Source organism: Podarcis melisellensis (assembly GCF_964234715.1).
Source record: "Podarcis melisellensis genome assembly, chromosome: 2".
In the NCBI taxonomy this organism is placed as follows: Eukaryota; Metazoa; Chordata; class Lepidosauria; order Squamata; family Lacertidae; genus Podarcis; species Podarcis melisellensis.
The window spans coordinates 114686412-114703373 of NC_138529.1; the positions used below are offsets into that span (position 1 = coordinate 114686412).

The window sequence follows — 16962 nt, forward strand, 5'->3', positions numbered from 1 at the left end:
CAGCCACTCTGACTGGCATCAAACATTAAAAACTTCCCTAAACAGGGCTGCCTTCAGATGTATTCTAAAAGTCAGATAGTTGTTTATTTCCTTGACATCTGATGGGAGGGTGTTTCACAGGGCGGGCGCCACTATCGAGAAAGCCCTCTGCCTGGTTCCCTGTAACCTCATTTCTCGCAATGAGGGAACCGCCAGAAGGCCCTCAACGCTGTACCTCAGCGTATTGGCTGAACGATGTGGGTGGAGACGCTCCTTCAGGTATACTGGGCCGAGGCCATTTAGGGCTTTAAAGGTCAGCACCAACACTTTGAATTGTGCTCGAAAATGTACTGAGAGTCAATGTAGGTCTTTCAGGACTGGTGTTGTGTGTTCTCCACAGCCACTCTCAGTAGCTTCCTTGGGCCTGCTCCAACCTCAGGGGTCTTCTTAAGGATGATGGTGAAAATATAATTAGACAGGAGAGAGATGAATGTAGCAGAGATATCCTGAATCAACTGGAAAAGGAGGGATGGGTTGGGGCAAGCCAACAAGAAGGTAGTTGCAGGACTGTAAATAGGAGGTGACCAGATCATGGAAAAATTCCTCTCTCTATCCCTTCAGGTGTCAAGAAGAGGAGTGTGATCAAGGTGGAGAACTCTCAGAAGGACGAGGTGCATAACACATTAACAGAAATTTCTCGATGGAACATGCCGGTGACAGCAACTATTGATGAGGAAAGATCTGAGTCCAACAGGCACCAGGGGAGGAAGCCAGCAGAGCAGGAGGATGAAGTCAGCAAGTACCCAGAAGGTCTTACAGCTGCTGCTAATGAAATCTCCTTGGTACACTTGAGGCCCAAGAAGCTCTCGGTCTCCAAGTACGGCCAAAAGCGCAACTACCGATTAGGACGTGTCATGAAACATGCTGGAGAGAAACACTCTCACTCTCCCACATCAGGGGAGAGCATCCAGCAAAAAACACGCCTTCTGGCACACCAGGGAATCCAAGCTGGGAAGAAATTGTACGACTGCTCTGAATGTGGGGAAAGCTTCCCTACAAGATCTACATTTCTTAGACATCAGAAAATCCACACCAGGGAGAGTCCCTTTGAATGTCTCGAGTGTGGGAAAAGCTTTAATCAGAGAACAAACCTTTTGAGACACCAGAAGATCCATACGGGCGAGAAAGTGCATGAATGCCCCAAGTGTGGAAAAAAGTTCTATCGGAAAGATAAGTTGATTCGGCACCAGAGAATTCATACCGGGGAGAAACCATATGAATGCCCGGAGTGTGGCAGAAGCTTTGGGGTTAAGGAGAATTTACGTAGACACCAGACAATTCATCTTGGATATTGACCAGAGTTAATGCTCAAATAATTTTTTTTAATTAATCTTGTTCCCAATCCTATACAGAGCGAACACATTCCACTCATATTTACAAAACAGAAAATACTGGGAGCTCACCGCCAACTTTCTGATTGGCAAGCCCTAGGCTCAGTGGTTTAACCCACAGCGCCACCTGCGTCCCTGTAAAGGGAATAGGGAGTTCCCTAAAAACGCCCAGCACTCTTAACAAACCAGAGTTCCCAGGAATCTTTGAGGGACAGAAGCAGTGAGGCCCCTCCCATCTATCCCCCATCTGGTGTTTTGGCTCCTCCCCCCAGAACAATTTCCACCAGCAACCCCTCCCATCAGTTTGGCTGGGATCAACTGCCATTTCAGCTCGCCCCTTCCACAAATTGCCCCACTTGGCCATTGTAAGAATAATGTAACATTATGTGAAAAGGGGTGCCAGAATCTACTTATTTTCCTCTTTCTTCGCTTTTCCTTTCGTGTCGAACTTATTTTAAAAAAAGAAAGCCTCAAAGCTTAGCCCGTGTGGTGTATGTTATGTACTGAAATTCTCACCCTGGGCCAGCAGGGGGATACTGTAGGTAGTTTTCACTCAGGTCCACGTCAGTTATTTTAGGCGGGAAACCCTGGGTTGTTGTTGATACAATGTTGACAGCCGGCTGCCTATAAAAGCAGGCCGGATGAGCTGTTTGCTGTTCAGTTTTCTGTTCCAGCTTACAAAATAAAGAGCTGCTTTGGAGAAACCGCTGTGTCGTCTGCCATGTCTACCCACTATTCTACAGTGTAGTTGTTAAAAGGATCAGACTAGGACCTGGGGGATTAGAGTTCAAATCCCCACTCAGCCATGAGCCAGTCCCTGTTTCTCTCAGCTTAACCTACCTCACAGTGTTGTTATGGAGATTAAATGAGAAAGAAGAGAATTATGTATGACAGATTGAGCTCTATGGAGAAAAAAGTCCCTGGACATCTAAGGTCTGAAGACTGAAGAACAATCTCCATCTGAATCCTTATTTCCTGTGTGGAATATATTGTCCCCAATCAACAAAATGAGCCAGTCTTTCCTCACACCTGAAAAAAATAATACTGATGGCAGATGCACATTATACTTTCAAAGCACATGACTTACCCCAATGAATTATGGGACAAGTTGTTTAAGGGTGCTGGGAGTTGTAGCTCTATGAGGGTGAAACTCCCATTTCTAGGAATCTTTGAGGCAAGCCCTGTGCAATAGTAGTACCTGTTGTTGTTGTTGTTGTTGTTGTTGTTGTTTTGTTGTTTGTATTCCACCCATCTGAGTGGGTTGTCTCAGCCACTCTCGGCAGCTTCCAACAAATATAAAAGCTTAGCATCAAACATTAAAGACCTCCCTATACTGGTCTGTTAAGCTATTTATCTCCTTGACATCTGATGGGAGGGTGTTCCACAGGGTGGGTGCCACTACCATAAAGCATTGAATTTGCTTTAAATGTATGTTGTGGATTTGCCCTATGCTCTGTTGACTGAGGGTAGTCAGTCTAAGGGGTTTTTTTTTGGGGGGGGGTGTCTTTAACAACAAACCTGATTTTCTGAAAGACCAGGCTTTTTTCAATAAGGAAAGTGGCAAGAAAATGTGCTTGTTCTGATGCAGCAGCATCTCTCCTCAGTGCAAACAATGAATGTATGTTCATTAAATAGCTGATGCCATCTAATCAACCCTGCAATAAACAGGTTATCTCAAAGTGCCTTGGGAGGAAAGTTGTGTTTTATAAAAAATATCCATCTGCTTGGGAAACATCTATATGGTCCTTCACCGCTCTCCTAAGCTGGCAGTTAGCATGATTTTGCTAGATTGTGTAATTTGTCCACCTGCCAGTTTTTTAACACCTGCAAGAGATATTATGTTGGGAGTATCCCATCCCATTATTAATGACTTTGGAGTGGTGTTAGGCTTTTCTTGGCAGCTGCAGCCCAGATCATGTGGTCCACCCCAGGTGTGAGCAATTTAGCACTCTCTCACTCTCTTGGGAGTGGTGGTGGAGTAATTCAGCAAACAAGCCTTGAAAAACCTATAAGGCCCCTGGGATTCGAGGCTACGGTGGGGGCTACCAGCAGCTGAAAGGAGACATTGCTTGCTTGGTATGGTATATTCTTATTTATGATCTGCCTGCTGTTTAATAAATCTTGAGACTTCTTAGAACTATAGAGTTGGAAGGGATCCTGATGATCATCTGGTGACTAATGCTTATTAGATGGATTTTCCCCAAATTGATTTATTGTTATTCATGTTTTTATATTGTATTTTATGCTTCTTCTACAATTAAGTGTTTTAAATTTGTTGTTAGCTGCACTGAGCCCGGTTTTCTGAACCGGGAAGGCCGGGGTATAAATAAAAAATTATTATTATTATTATTATTATTATTATTATTATTATTATTATTATCCAACCCCCTGCAATGCAGAAATATGCAGCTGTCCCATACAGGGATTGAACCTGCAACCTTAGCGTTATCATCACTTGTGTCTTGTATTGTTTCTGTATCCCAGAGAAAGGAGCCCCTTGCCTTTGGCAAGACACTGTCCAAGCTGTTTCTTAATTATTATTTTTTTTGGGGGGGGGGAGTTGGTAGAAATAAAGAACAAAAGTTGGCTTCTCCCTCAAGTATGTATCATGTAACTAAACAGATACAGTGGTACCTTGGGTTACAGATGCTTCAGGTTACAGACTCCGCTAACCCAGAAATAGTACCTCGGGTTAAGAACTTTGCTTCAGGATGAGAACAGAAATTGTGCTCTGGCGGTGCGGTGGCAGCAGGAGGCCCCATTAGCTAAAGTGGTGCTTCAGGTTAAGAACAGTTTCAGGTTAAGAACAGACCTCCAGAACAAATTAAGTTCTTAACCCGAGGTACCACTGTACTTATTTTCTACTCTTATCTGTTTCCTGTAGGGAGTATCCCCACCACCCAAGAATACACTCTTGGGGAATTTTCTCAAGAAAAGGCTCAAGGCCTCAGAAATGCGCATAAAACTACCTGTTGTAACTGATAGGATTTTGCCAACAGAATAAGGGGAGGAAACTGAGGGTCAAAAATGGAGATAAGCTGTGAAGACCTGGGAAAAGGTCCAGACATTGCCCACTTTGAAGAGTTTCCAAGAGGGGCACCACCACGAAATGTTAACCGGCAAACCCAGGAGTGGCCACCACAGCAGAGGGTGAGCCAATCTGAAGAATTCCTGAAGGACCTCCAGCCCCCAAAGCGGACTCTGGAGAATCCAGGATTGACAGAGCCCATACTGTCGGAAGATGATCCTGAAGGGTTCCTGGTCTCCTTTGAGAAAGTTGCCGAAGCTTGTCAATGGCCGAGAGAAGAGTGGGCAGCCCGGCTTGTGCCGGCCCTTGGCGGAGAAGCAGCAAGAGCCTTTAGAAAGCTGGCTGCTGGCGACAGAGAGGACTATGGGAAAGTGAAGGCTGCCATCTTGCAAGGGGATGCGATCAAAATGGAGGTCCATCGCCAGTGCTTCAGGCAGTTCCGCTTCCAGGAGGTGGAAGACCTGCAGAGGGCGTATGGCCAGCTCCGTGAGCTTTGTCGTCAGTGGTTGAAGCCAGAGAAACGCACAAAGGAGCAGATCCTGGATCTGGTGGTCCTGGAGCAGTTCCTGGCCATCCTGCCCCAGGAAACCCAGAAGAGGATGGAGAAATGTAGCCCAAAAGCCTGTGCCCAGGCAGTGGCCCTGGCAGAAGACCTCCTGAGGAACCATCAGGAGGCCAAGATGTGGAGACTGGAGGTGAGATTTGCATGATGTGAAAACTTAATGGCCTGTTTGTTTGAAGCCTGCGCAGAGGGGTGATGTGGGTTGCCAACTGCTGAGAAAAGAGGCCTGCCTTGCTCTTGTGCCATTAATATAGGCTTGATCTACAGCAGAGGTTCCCAAACTGGTCCATGAATCACTAGTCTCCACAAGCTTCATTGAGGCACAATAGGAATGGAGAAACCTCATGGGAATGCAAAACGCATTTAAAAATAATGATAATTAAACATTTTTATTGAAAGTTCAAAAAGTACATAATTATATGTGCACTAAACATGGTGAGACATAAATAAAAGAGAGAAAGCGAAAAAGAGAAACAGAACCTGTGTAGAAGGGAAAATAAAAGGGAGGAGGGGGAAAAACCCAAAACTGTATATTTTGCAAGGTTATTGTACCTCACAAATTCTTAACCTATTACAGTAGCTGTAAGAATGAATTCCAAACATCATTGAATTTGTCCATGGCAAGTCTGCATTTATATACAGATTGTTCACATGTTGTGAGTTTGTATAAGTCTTCAATCTAATCATAGAAGAGGACTGAATGCTGACTTCTTTTGTGGGGCAGGGGAGGCTATAAATTAAACAAAATAAGTCAAAAGTGTGGCTCAAGGCCATTTTGGTGGTACCACCACTGGGGGCTGCAAAGTTGGTGCTGTTTAGTTGGTGCAGAGAAAGCCTATGATAGGGTCTCCTGTTTGTGGAATGCCCTCCATTCTTGTGAAGTACGGTATGTCTGTGCCCTTCATTCAGGTGAAATGTTGAAAGCATTCCTGTTTACCCAGGAATTTGGTGGGTGAAAACCACTGTTCCCAGCACAGCTGAGATCACTGTTTTGAAATCGTAGAAGCATAGAATTGTAGAGTTGTATAAGAGACCCCAAGGGCCATCTAGTCCAACCCCCTGTAAAGCAGGAATCTTGCCCAAAGCTGTCCCTGGGTGGGCCTGAATCACCAGCCTTCTGGTTAATAGCCAGGTACACATTGTGCCACAAATGTTTTAACTGTTTTAGGATGGTTTTGAAATAGTTTTCTCTTGATATGTTTCCTCCTCTGGAGAAAGGGCAGGATTTAAATTGAAGGAAGGAAACAATAAAGTAAATAAATAAAGTTTCAAAAGTGATATACAGTGGTACCTCGGGTTACATATGCTTCAGGTTACAGACTCCGCTAACCCAGAAATAGTGCTTCAGGTTAAGAACATTGCTTCTGGATGAGAACAGAAATCAGACTCTGGCAGCGCGGAGGCAGCTGGAGGCCCCATTAGCTAAAGTGGTGCTTCAGGTTAAGAACAGTTTCAGGTTAAGAATGGACCTCCGGAACGAATTAAGTACTTAACCTGAGGTACCACTGTACAGCTCACTTCAAGTGAGTCAGGCCATTGTCTCCTGCTCTGGCCAGCAGCAGCTGTTTCCCGCTACCTGATCCTTTTAAAGAACAAAACTAAAACGGGGACTTAGCTTGGGATCTTCTGCACTCCCCTCAACATTAAACCACTTCCATCGCGGTGTCCCCAAGGAAACGGGAGTTCAGAAATTGAGTATGGCCTCCATCCCTAATGTTTCTGTTTCAATTCACTTTATGGGATGCAATTTTCCTTGCTGTTTCAGGAGCCGTTGCAGAAGATGACCCAGAGTTTCTTGAGAGCAGAGGAGATGGCGGCCCACTCCGCCGAGAGAGAGACCTGCAAGGAAGCAAAGCAGCAGGGTGATGGTGGTGCCACACTTCTATGTAAGGGTTAAGTGACTCGCCATAGGCCGGCCAAGCAGTGGGGCAGGCAGGTGGCCGAGGCAGGCCTTTCTATGCCCACCCCTCATCCCCCCCTTTGACCCCAACAGCTGCCACTGCTGATAGAAGGAAGTGTGCAGACAGAAGGGGGGGGTGAAGGGGAGAAACATGAGCAGCAATTGGGTGAATCTTGGGACTGGGCAAACTGGGAGGGGAGGGAGGAGTTTGGGGTGAAATGTGAGGGGGTGGAGATTGGTAATGGGGCAGGGAGTTGGCAGGTGGTCTGGATTTTTTGTTGTTGCTGAGCAAGCTCTTTTTGTTGTGCAGAAGAGGGCAAAATAGGTAGTGCTAACACAACAACTCTGCCGGTCCAAGCAGCCCATTGGATTTGGCTGTTGTGCTCCGCTAAGAACAGCTAAGAACTAGTGGAATGGCTGTTGTGATCTGTGGCTACCACAAGTGGATCTCCTCCTGTGTGTGTCCAAACTCTCTGATACTTGTAAGCCTCTTTGATTATGTTTTGAGAAGGGATGGATCATGGAAATGACTGAAATAAATGACAATACAAATGTTGCTTCTGAAAACATAACCTGTTGTCTCTTATAGCCAGCAGAACAGCATCCCAAAGTGTCTCTGCTCCCTTGCATTGCCCTGATGGATCAGAGCTGGCAGAAGGTGTCTTGGATGAGGTGGGTTCATGCGTTAGCTGTCCTGATGTCTCCCCTCCTCCTGCGGGCTCTTGAATCTTTCTTTGCATCAAAAAGTCTGTGTTTTTTTGAATTGGGCAGCTTTTTTCTGTCACCTTGCTGCCAAATTCAGAAGGCGCCATCTTTTTCATTTTAGTTTTTCCTATTCCTGACTGATTTGCCCAAAATGACCATGGAGGCCTGTCCAGCCTAATGAAGCTGAGGTTTGCCAATGCTGCACTAACCCATAGGTTGTTCCACTGGCGGAGGCAGAGGGGGGTGGGGGGAGCACGGCTGCGCATCACGCTGCTCCCCACCTGCGCTGGGCGCCACGCCCCTGGGACGCACACCAGCCACACCCCTGCCTGCTCTCCACCCCCTGGTGCTGGAGCATGAAGCTCCACTACTGGGTTGTTCAACAAACCATCGGTTGTCCTGCTAACAACCGGACAAGCAACAGTTTGTTTCTCCAAACTGTGTTTTAAAGTACTGGTGCCACTTCACTAAAAACCTTAGTTTCTATAGGAAGCAGATGCATATGTGATAGTGAGGGACCTAAGGGGCTAGATTTAAGGGATTTAAGTGGCAGGAAGGGAGATTTTGGTTGGACATGAGGAGAAACATTTTGATAGTAAGAATTGCTGGAGATCTTCAAACCGAATCTGGAGAACTCTAGCTCTGAATCTCCTGCATCAAGCAGGAAATTAGACTGGTTGGCTAAGAAGGTATTTTCCAGGTCACATCCATGCCATATATAATGATCTCTGGCAATCAAGCAGCCTAATAAGCAGCAACAAGTCCCCATCAGTTTTATGTAAGTTTATTTACAAGAAGAAACATATCCAGAGCCCGGTCTTCCCGCCTGCTCTCATTAACAGTAGTTGCTCAGTCTGTCTCATTGTCCCTTCCCCAACAGGAAGAACCCCAAAATCGAGCCATTCTTCTCCTTCCCTTCCGTTGTTCTCTGAGCTTCTCCCATCTTCTAGTACGGGGACTGGACGGCTGGCCTGTCTCCTCCCCACTCCCAGAAGACACAGACTCAGACTTTGGCTTATCTGATGGTTGCCTGGCAATGCTCTGGTTGACTTCCAACTCTTCCTCTCCTTGGGAGCTAACAGCTTCTTCCTTGGGAAGGAGTGAGGCTGGGCTGTCCTCTCTAAACACTGACAAACAGCTCTCATCTGCAGTCAGCCCCTTGTTCCTTTAGTTCAGTTTCTGAGGCCGACTCTTCTGCTGTGCTCGGGGCGGGGGACACATTCCTGACACCATACATTTAAAAGCACCTGCCAAGGAATCCTTGGAACTGCTGCTTATTCCTCATACAGTTACAGTTCCCAGCACCCAGAACAAACAACATTGCATCCAGGTTTCTTTGGAGGGAATGAATTAGCTTTAAATGTATGGCATGAATGTGACCTGTCTACAGTTCTGTATTCAGAGCAGGAAACCCTCTTGTAGTTTCAGGGGACAGTTGATTTGAAGGGTGCAACTGCCTTGTCGGATACAACAGAGAAGGCTGTGCTCAATCCCATTCAGAGCCCTGTGTACTGGAAAGTTTTGGTGGAGGAGGATGAGACCGTTGCTTTCTCAGGTAAATGTCTCAAGCATATGTACACTGCTGTCACGCCCCAAAAGCATTGGATCTGTCTGGCATCCATATTTCTCCCAGTTGTGAGACAAACTCCTCTTTTCTCCCCATTCATCAATTGTGTCTCCAACCTGTAGGAGGACCAGTGGTCTTCCCCAGCCTGGTTGGACAAGAAAAAGTAGTATTTGTCCCAAACTCTGAGCATAAAGATACATTCCCAGGTAAGACTCTCTCGGGTAAGGGTTATCACAGAGACTCCATGGTTACATCCTGGTGGTGATGAGTACATAGGCAACAGCCTGAAACCACATCAGTGTCTTGCCCCATCTAATCCAATACTACCTGCTCTGACTTGCAGCAGCAATTCAGCGTCTAAAACACAGAGAAGGTCCTTTCCCATCCCCCTGCTTCTTGAGATCCTTTATTAGTTAGAGAGAGCAGAGACTGAGATGGAGATATTGGCTGTGTTTGTACTTCTAGTAATCTTGTTAGGGAGTTAGTGGTCCCTATTATTCCCATATTACAGGAGAAGAATGTAAGAAAGAGAGCCCTGCATGATCAAATCCTGCACCCCAGTCCAGCACCTTATTTCTCCCGCTATGTCCCTTGGAAACCTACAAGCAGGACCAGGAGAAGAGCAAACCACCTCATATGATTCCCAGCAACTGATACCCAGATGCAACACTGCGGCTGATATTGACATTACCATCACTACTAAATACAAGAACAGTTCTGCTAGATTAGGCCTAAGAACCTTTTAGTCCAGTATATTTTTCTGGCAGCGGCCAAGCAGATGCCCATGGGACTCCCATGAGCAGGACCTGAGCAACTGATTATCGCTGGCATATTTTCTCTGGACAGCAGATATTGAGGCCGGGTGTTCAGGGTTTGCCCAAGACCAGGCAGTAAGTCTGTGCCAGAGAGTTAAGAATGAACTCTGGCCCTCCTGCTTCCAAGCTCAGTTCTCTTTACAATTCAGAATTGGCTCTTGTATAAAATAGCAATGATCCCCCCTGTGTTTTCTCACCTTCACGACAGGCAGGAGCATGAACAGGAAGGAAACTGAAAATTCTCAGCAAGGAAGCCCTGAGCGACAAGGCCCATCTGTGATACGATCAGGAGAACCTCAGGACACTGTCCCCTTGAGTCCCGGTGTTTCCCTGAGTCCTGGAGTGATGTGGCCTCAAATGAGTGACCGAGGGATGAAGCAGGGAGCGCCGACTCTGCACGGTATGATCCAGGAGTTTGCAGAAGGAATCGCAGATCCACCACAAGAGAAAAAACTCCGTCGCGGGTCCAGAACTTGCTCCTCAAACCTTGCTCAAAACAGGCAGGAAAGACTTTACCAGTGCTTTGAGTGCAAGAAAACCTTCTGTGGGATACACGCCCTTGCTGGCCACCAGAGAATCCACAAGACCAAGATGGAACCCAGAGGCAAGAAGCAACTGCTTGCCAGGGCATCTCTCACCAAAGGTCAGAGATGACTTTGAGGCTGCAGATATGAGCAGACAATATTGTGGAAACCTGCTTTGTTGGGGTTTTTTTTGCAGGGGGCGGGGAGTCCAGCAACTGGAGCCGAGGGCAAAACAGTGCTTCCTCGGAACAGCTGCTGGGGACTTAATTGCAACTTTGATTTCAGATTTGACCACTACTGAGGCCAATCCAGTTGCCCAGTTTTCCTTGTATTATATACATTCGTTAAGTTACTCTTTAATTTTATGAAACAGTACACGGAACAGAAAATCCCCCCCCGTATTATGCCCTTTCAGAAGTGGCTCGGTAGGTGGGACAGAGTTGCTATGCCAGCTTCCCAGCAGGTGGGTTACTGCTGCTTACCAGGCGATAGATGGGTGAGGAGGTTGGCACGGTGCAAACACACCAGCAGAGTGAGCCAGACCAGTGCTTCTGCCAGTGCCTTTGCACCACACTGACCTTTCCCCTCTCCCTCCTGGTAAGCAACAGCAATCTACCTGCTAGGAAGTTATAATAATGGATTTGCCCCACCCAGTGCAACACCTCTATGTAAGTTTCATTCTCTGTGTTGAAGAATTAATCAAACTGATTGGTTGATTAAAGATTGTGTGGGTTAATTCAACTTTCTCTCTATCCCTGTAGGAAATGAGGGGCTAAGTAAGTTCAGGGTGGAGACTCCTCAGCAGGAAAGGAATGAGAGAGAGGGTGTATCTAATGGGAGGATAGCAGAATTTCCTCAAAGTAAGATGAACCTGGCTCAAGAACCAGAATGGGAACCTGAAGGGCAGCAGAGAAAGAAGACGGTGAAGACACAAAAGGAGCCCATCAAGCTCTTAGAAGGCCACAAGTCCCAAAAGGAAACTGTGGCGCACGTGTGGGTGCAAAAATTGTCGTACTCTTCCCAGCCTGGGAATGTGTGTCCCAGCACACCAGGATTTGTAATCCAGGAAACTCCTCCTACAGAGAAGGCACCCTATCAATGTCCCTCGTGTGGCAAAAGCTTAATGAACAAGGTCCGCCTTGAAGATCATCATAGGCTCCATATAGGAGATGCCTTATGGATGCCCACAGTGTGGGGAAAAGTTTCATTGGAGAAACTGTGTGTTCAAACATTTGTGGATCCATAGTGGGGAGAAAACGTTCACATGTACAGTGTGTGGTAGAAGCTTTCATTGGAAAACCGGGTTGAGAACACACCGGGAGACTCATACAAGGAATTGTTCTAAACTAAACTTGATTTAGTTTGAAATTGGACCATGCAGGCAAAGGTACAGGGCTGTGCAAGCACTGACTATCTTTGGTGATGCCTGTGACCCCCTTTCGGCATGGCCACATTTTTCCTGCCCCAGTGTCTGACCTGATATCATGCATGGTATCGGGTGTAGGGCCTATGGGTATGGCTGTGCCAAAATGGCCCTGTGAGCCAAATTAGAGAGGTCTGATGGGCCTAAATTGGCCCGTGGCCTGGTGGCTCCCTACTCCTGCTTTAGAGAGTGTTTCATTGGCCATCAGAGAATCCACACAGGAAAGAAAGCCTATGGATGCTTTGAGTGAAGAAAAACCTCTGACTGTAAAATCTGATGGGTGCAGGAGAGATAGAGAGCACCACTTGTTTCCCCAACACCACTCTGTCGTTTCCCCTCTACCTGAATCTGACTTCACTTGTTGCAATGGTGAGAGTGATGGGTTGCTTGGGTGTTTGTGGTGGCTTGTAATCTGTAAAGCCCGATCCGTACTTCTGTATGAAGACACACTGCTTTTTGCCCATTTTCTCTTTCTTCCTGGTTGTTTCCTTGAAGAAGGTTTTGTAGAACTTTCCTGGAACTGTTGATGCACAAATCCAGAGGAACAGTCATGTGAATCACCAAAGAGCAAGGGAGAATGTTGCTTGTTCTGATGTAAAAAGAAGCTTAATGCTGTATGATTGCATCTTATGCAAGGGATACATTCTGGGAATGGTGCATGTATACAAAAACACGCATATGCAAACCACCCTCTTGAAACTGCCCCCGTGAGACCATCCTTACCTTCCAAGGAAGGGCAAGTTTAAGCTCTCCAGCTTGCTTACCGACCCAGTGAGGAAGCTTGGGGATCCCATGGGTCCCAGAGCCTGGTAACCAAGACAAAGCTCTTCTCTTCACATGCAATTCATTTGTTCAATTTCAGCTGGACGGATTTCAACTGCACAAGGCTGAAATCCTCCAATTTAATTGTGAGCAAGATGCATATGGTACTGTAATTGACATTTGAATCTATGCATAATCAGCCTGGCATAATTCAAATAGTGTGGGACTCCAACTCTCATCAGCCACAGCCAACCGATATGGCCCAATGGGCAGGGATGATGGAAGTTGTAGTTCAACAAAAAGTGGAAGCCTCCACTTTGGCTAGCCCTGCTCTAACCAATTAGGCACTTAGACCTTGTTACACACCCAGAAGAGTCAATAGAGAGATATGCAAAGTTGTGTGCCCTGTTAAAATGTGGCAGCTGGGGGGCAAGAAGGAATTGTTGAATTACTTTTTTGTCTATTAAAAATGGCTTTGAAGTTTCAAAATCAGTGGAGTGACTTTTTTTACTTAACCTCTTGTACTTAAAAGCTAATTCTTAAGCCCCACTGATCTTAATGTGACTTATTTTTCAGTAAACACATGCTTAGGTTTGCAATCCAAGATGCCAGTTTTTACTAGTTAAGCCTTAAAACGTTCTAGGTCTTAGTTAGGATGCCCATATGAAACTCTGCCAAATCAATCTCTACAAAACAACAAGTGAGACCTTTTCAACTTCTATAAGTCAGACTGGTCTCAGCTACATGCAGGAACTTTTCTGTTTTGGCCCCCAGGATCTGTGGTGCTCTTTGAAAGTCGCTCTGTTTATTCCCCAAAGATTTTGGCAAATTGACACACACACACACACACACACACACACACCAACCCAGCTGCACTGCTTTTTTGTTGCTGCTGATATAGTTTTAAAGCTGGGGTTATCAAATTTTAAACCCGCAGGCCCCTTTTGAGATGGCTGAAAATTACTGAGGGTCACAAGTCACATTTCCCTGAGAGTCTTTCTTCCAGATATTGTTGATTGATTGATCCTGAAGCAAACACCTTGCCCAGCTTTCCAAATTCTGGGGATCCTTAGATGTTTATTGGAGGAGCTGGGATTCTCAGTGACAGAATCAGTCGCGACTATTTTGACAGCTACGTATGTACGTCAGAGCCTGGGAGCCTGGAGAGAAGTAGAAGTTGGCAACTCAGGTAGACAGGAAGAAGCCAACCCTGTTTTCCCTTTCATGTCTCTGGTTAGCTATGCCTCTGCTTCTCCTGAGCTGCCTCTTCTTGGGGTTCTTCCCTCCTTCCCACTAATAATTGCCTCTTTCCCCTCAGCCATTTTCATTCATTTTATGTATTGTATACCTATGCCACTTTTCACTCACACGAGTCACAAAGTGACTCACAAGCAATAACATAATAAGGTTAAGGGACCCCTGACCATTAGGTCCAGTCATGGCCGACTCTGGGGTTGCGGCACTCATCTCGCTTTACTGGCCAAGGGAGCTGGCATACAGCTTCCGGATCATGTGGCCAGCATGACTAAGCCGCTTCTGGCGAACTAGAGCAGTGCACTGAAATGCCGTTTACCTTCCCGCCGGAGCAATACCTATTTATCTACTTGCACTTTGACGTGCTTTCAAACTGCTAGGTTGGCAGGAGCAGGGACCGAGCAACAGGAGCTCACCCCGTCGCAGGGATTTGAACCACCAACCTTCTGATCAGCAAGTCCTAGGCTCTGTGGTTTAACCCACAGCGCCACCCGTGTCCCTAATAACATAATAAAACATCACAATTATAGAATAATTATCAAATCAGTAAAACAACCACCTTCTATAAAGCACTATCGTTATAAGAATTCTAAAGTCTCAAATATAGAATAAATATTCATAAATCCACATATAATAATGTTTAGGTCTTATATGTATATAATAAATGTTCATAAATGTACCAAGCAAACAAATATATAAATATATAAACCACATGTCTAAAACCCACAGGAAAAGTCCTAAAGCCATTTTTACTCTTTCAGTCACCGCAAATATTTCTCAACAAGGTTGAAGGAAATGCAAAAACCTTCCCATTGTCTCTGTTCTCACAAATGTGCCTTAAGGGCACATTTAAGGTGTGAATAGGGTGAGCCTGTGACCTGGCTCAGGAATTAAGTATTATCATTACAAAAGAATAGCAAGGCTCACCAGGTAACCCAGTTAAGTGATGTATGTATGTGATGTATGTAAGATGTTTCTGGGGGTGCTCTTGGACTCCAGGGCGGGCAATTTAAAATGGCTGGGGTGGTCCTCTTTTGTTGCTTTTAACCTCTCTAGCAAGCCTGAGTTCATTCTGTGCTTTAGCTTTTCTGACTTTGTGTCTACACGTGCTGGCTATTTGTTTGAATTCCTCTTTGGTGGTTTCCCTCCTTTTCCATTTTTTGTACACATCCTTTTAAAATCTTAACTCTGTTAAAAGTTCTTTAGATAGCCACCCTGGCTTCTTTAGGCACCTTCCATGTTTCCGTCTCATTGGTATTGCCTGAAGTTGTGCTTTTACTATCTCCCTCTTAACAAACTCCCAGCCATCATGAACTCCCTTTCCTTTTAGTATTACTGTCCATGGGATCTCACCCAGCACTTCCCTAAGTTTTATGAAGTCGGCTTTCTTAAAGAAATTGAGTCCTAGTATGCTTCGCTGCTCCTTTCCGCTGTATAGTAAACTTCAGAAGAGCATGATCACTCGCGCCTAATGATCCTTCCACTTCTACCCCACTAACCAGGTCATCAACATTGGTTAGGACCAGATCTAAAACGGCTGTTCCTCTTATTGCTTCTTCCACATTCTGGACAATGAAGTTGTCTGCAAGGCCAGTGAGGAATCTGTTTGACCTAATGCTCTTGGCTGAGTTTGACATCCAACAAATATCCGGGTAATTGAAGTCCCCATTACTACTATCTCCCTTCCTTTTGCATGCTTGGCCATCTGTTCCAGGAAGGCATCATCTATGTCCTCGGTTTGGCTTGGGGATCTATAGTAAACTCCCACAATGAGGTCTCTGTTATTCTTCCCTCCCTCAATTTTGACCCAAATGCTCTCACTTTGGCTTTGAGGTTCTAAATCTTGGATCTCTTCACAGGTATACACATCCCTGACATACAACGCCACTCCTCCTCTTTTCTTGTCTGGTCTGTTTCTCTGAAATAGATTGTATAGATTCTCCTATGATAGAGAACCTACAAAAGGACTCTATATGGGCTCTTGGGTACCCCATAAGGGAAAAAAGCAGGGGTTTTTTTATTTATATCACACACATATCTAAATATATAAACCATGTGTCTAAAATAGTAGAGAACAATGCTGAAGCCAGATGCAGTTTCTCTAGCTGGCCCTGATCCACCTCAGCCTCCATGTCTTAGGGGCTTTCCCACTCCTTTCTCTCACTTATGTCTGCCTCTCTTCCCTCAGCCACCATGTCCTTTTGGGCATCACAAATCACTGCTGAGCTGCAGTGCAGCCTCCCAAGGCCTGACAACTGCAGAGGCAGCTCAGCAGTGATTCGTTTCTTTAAAAAAATACTTGTCAAATGAAACTCTGAATGTATTTTGATGTATTTTGAAAGACCTTTATTTAGAAATAAGAGTTGGCTGGCACATAAGCCCTGCATTCTATCACATGGAAGATAGAGCAAGCATGTTTTCTCCTGCTGTGGAGGGAAGGCTCAAACCAATGGCTTCAAGTTATAATTAAGGAGATTCCGACTAAACATCAGGAAGAACTTTCTGACGGTAAGTTGTAGACTCTCCTTCCTTGAAGGTTTTTAAGCAGAGGTTGGATGGCCCTCTGTCATGGATGCTTTCACTAGATTCCTGCATTGCAGGGGGTTGGACAAGATGACCCTTGGGGTTCCCTTCCCACTCTATGATGATATGATGTCTCTTCATTGCTTTCACCAGGAGCGTTTGTTATGTATTCAGACTGGCTGCAGTTCTCACTCTGGGCCACCAGTATGCAAATGAAGGATTGAGAGTTGTTTACACCAACTGGGTAGTTACAGTGGTACCTCGCAAGACAAATGCCTCGCAAGACGAAAAACGTGCAAGACGAAAGGGTTTTTGGTTTTTTGAGTTGCTTCGCAAGACGATTTTCCCTATGGGCTTGCTTCGCAAGACGGAACGTCTTGTGAGTTTGTTTCCGTTTTCTTAAAACCGTTAATACCAGGGTGCATCCGTGCTTTGCAAGACGAAAAATCCTCAAGACAAAGAAACTTGCAGAACGAATTAATTTTGTCTTGCGAGGCACCACTGTAGTTGGAATTTGTTACCGTTACAA

At 45.6% G+C, this 16962-nt stretch overlaps 1 protein-coding gene across 3 annotated transcripts; it reads left to right on the plus strand.

Annotated features, from left to right (window-relative positions):
* The first annotated feature begins 1715 nt into the window (after nt 1-1715).
* On the plus strand, nt 1716-12240 carry LOC309364528 (uncharacterized protein). 3 transcript variants are annotated; one of them, XM_081902018.1, is made up of 8 exons: nt 1716-1735; nt 4255-5093; nt 6726-6846; nt 7450-7532; nt 8988-9120; nt 9255-9338; nt 10156-10590; nt 11233-12240. In XM_081902018.1, the coding sequence occupies exons 2-8, from the start codon at nt 4398-4400 to the stop codon at nt 11715-11717; spliced, it is 2037 nt and encodes a 678-aa protein (XP_081758144.1). In that variant the 5' UTR covers nt 1716-1735; nt 4255-4397; the 3' UTR covers nt 11718-12240. The 3 variants fall into 3 exon arrangements, with proteins under 3 accessions (XP_081758144.1, XP_081758143.1, XP_081758145.1); XM_081902017.1 differs by lacking the exon at nt 1716-1735 and adding an exon at nt 3329-3446; XM_081902019.1 differs by lacking the exons at nt 1716-1735; nt 9255-9338 and adding an exon at nt 3329-3446.
* Nucleotides 12241-16962: the final 4722 nt, after the last annotated feature.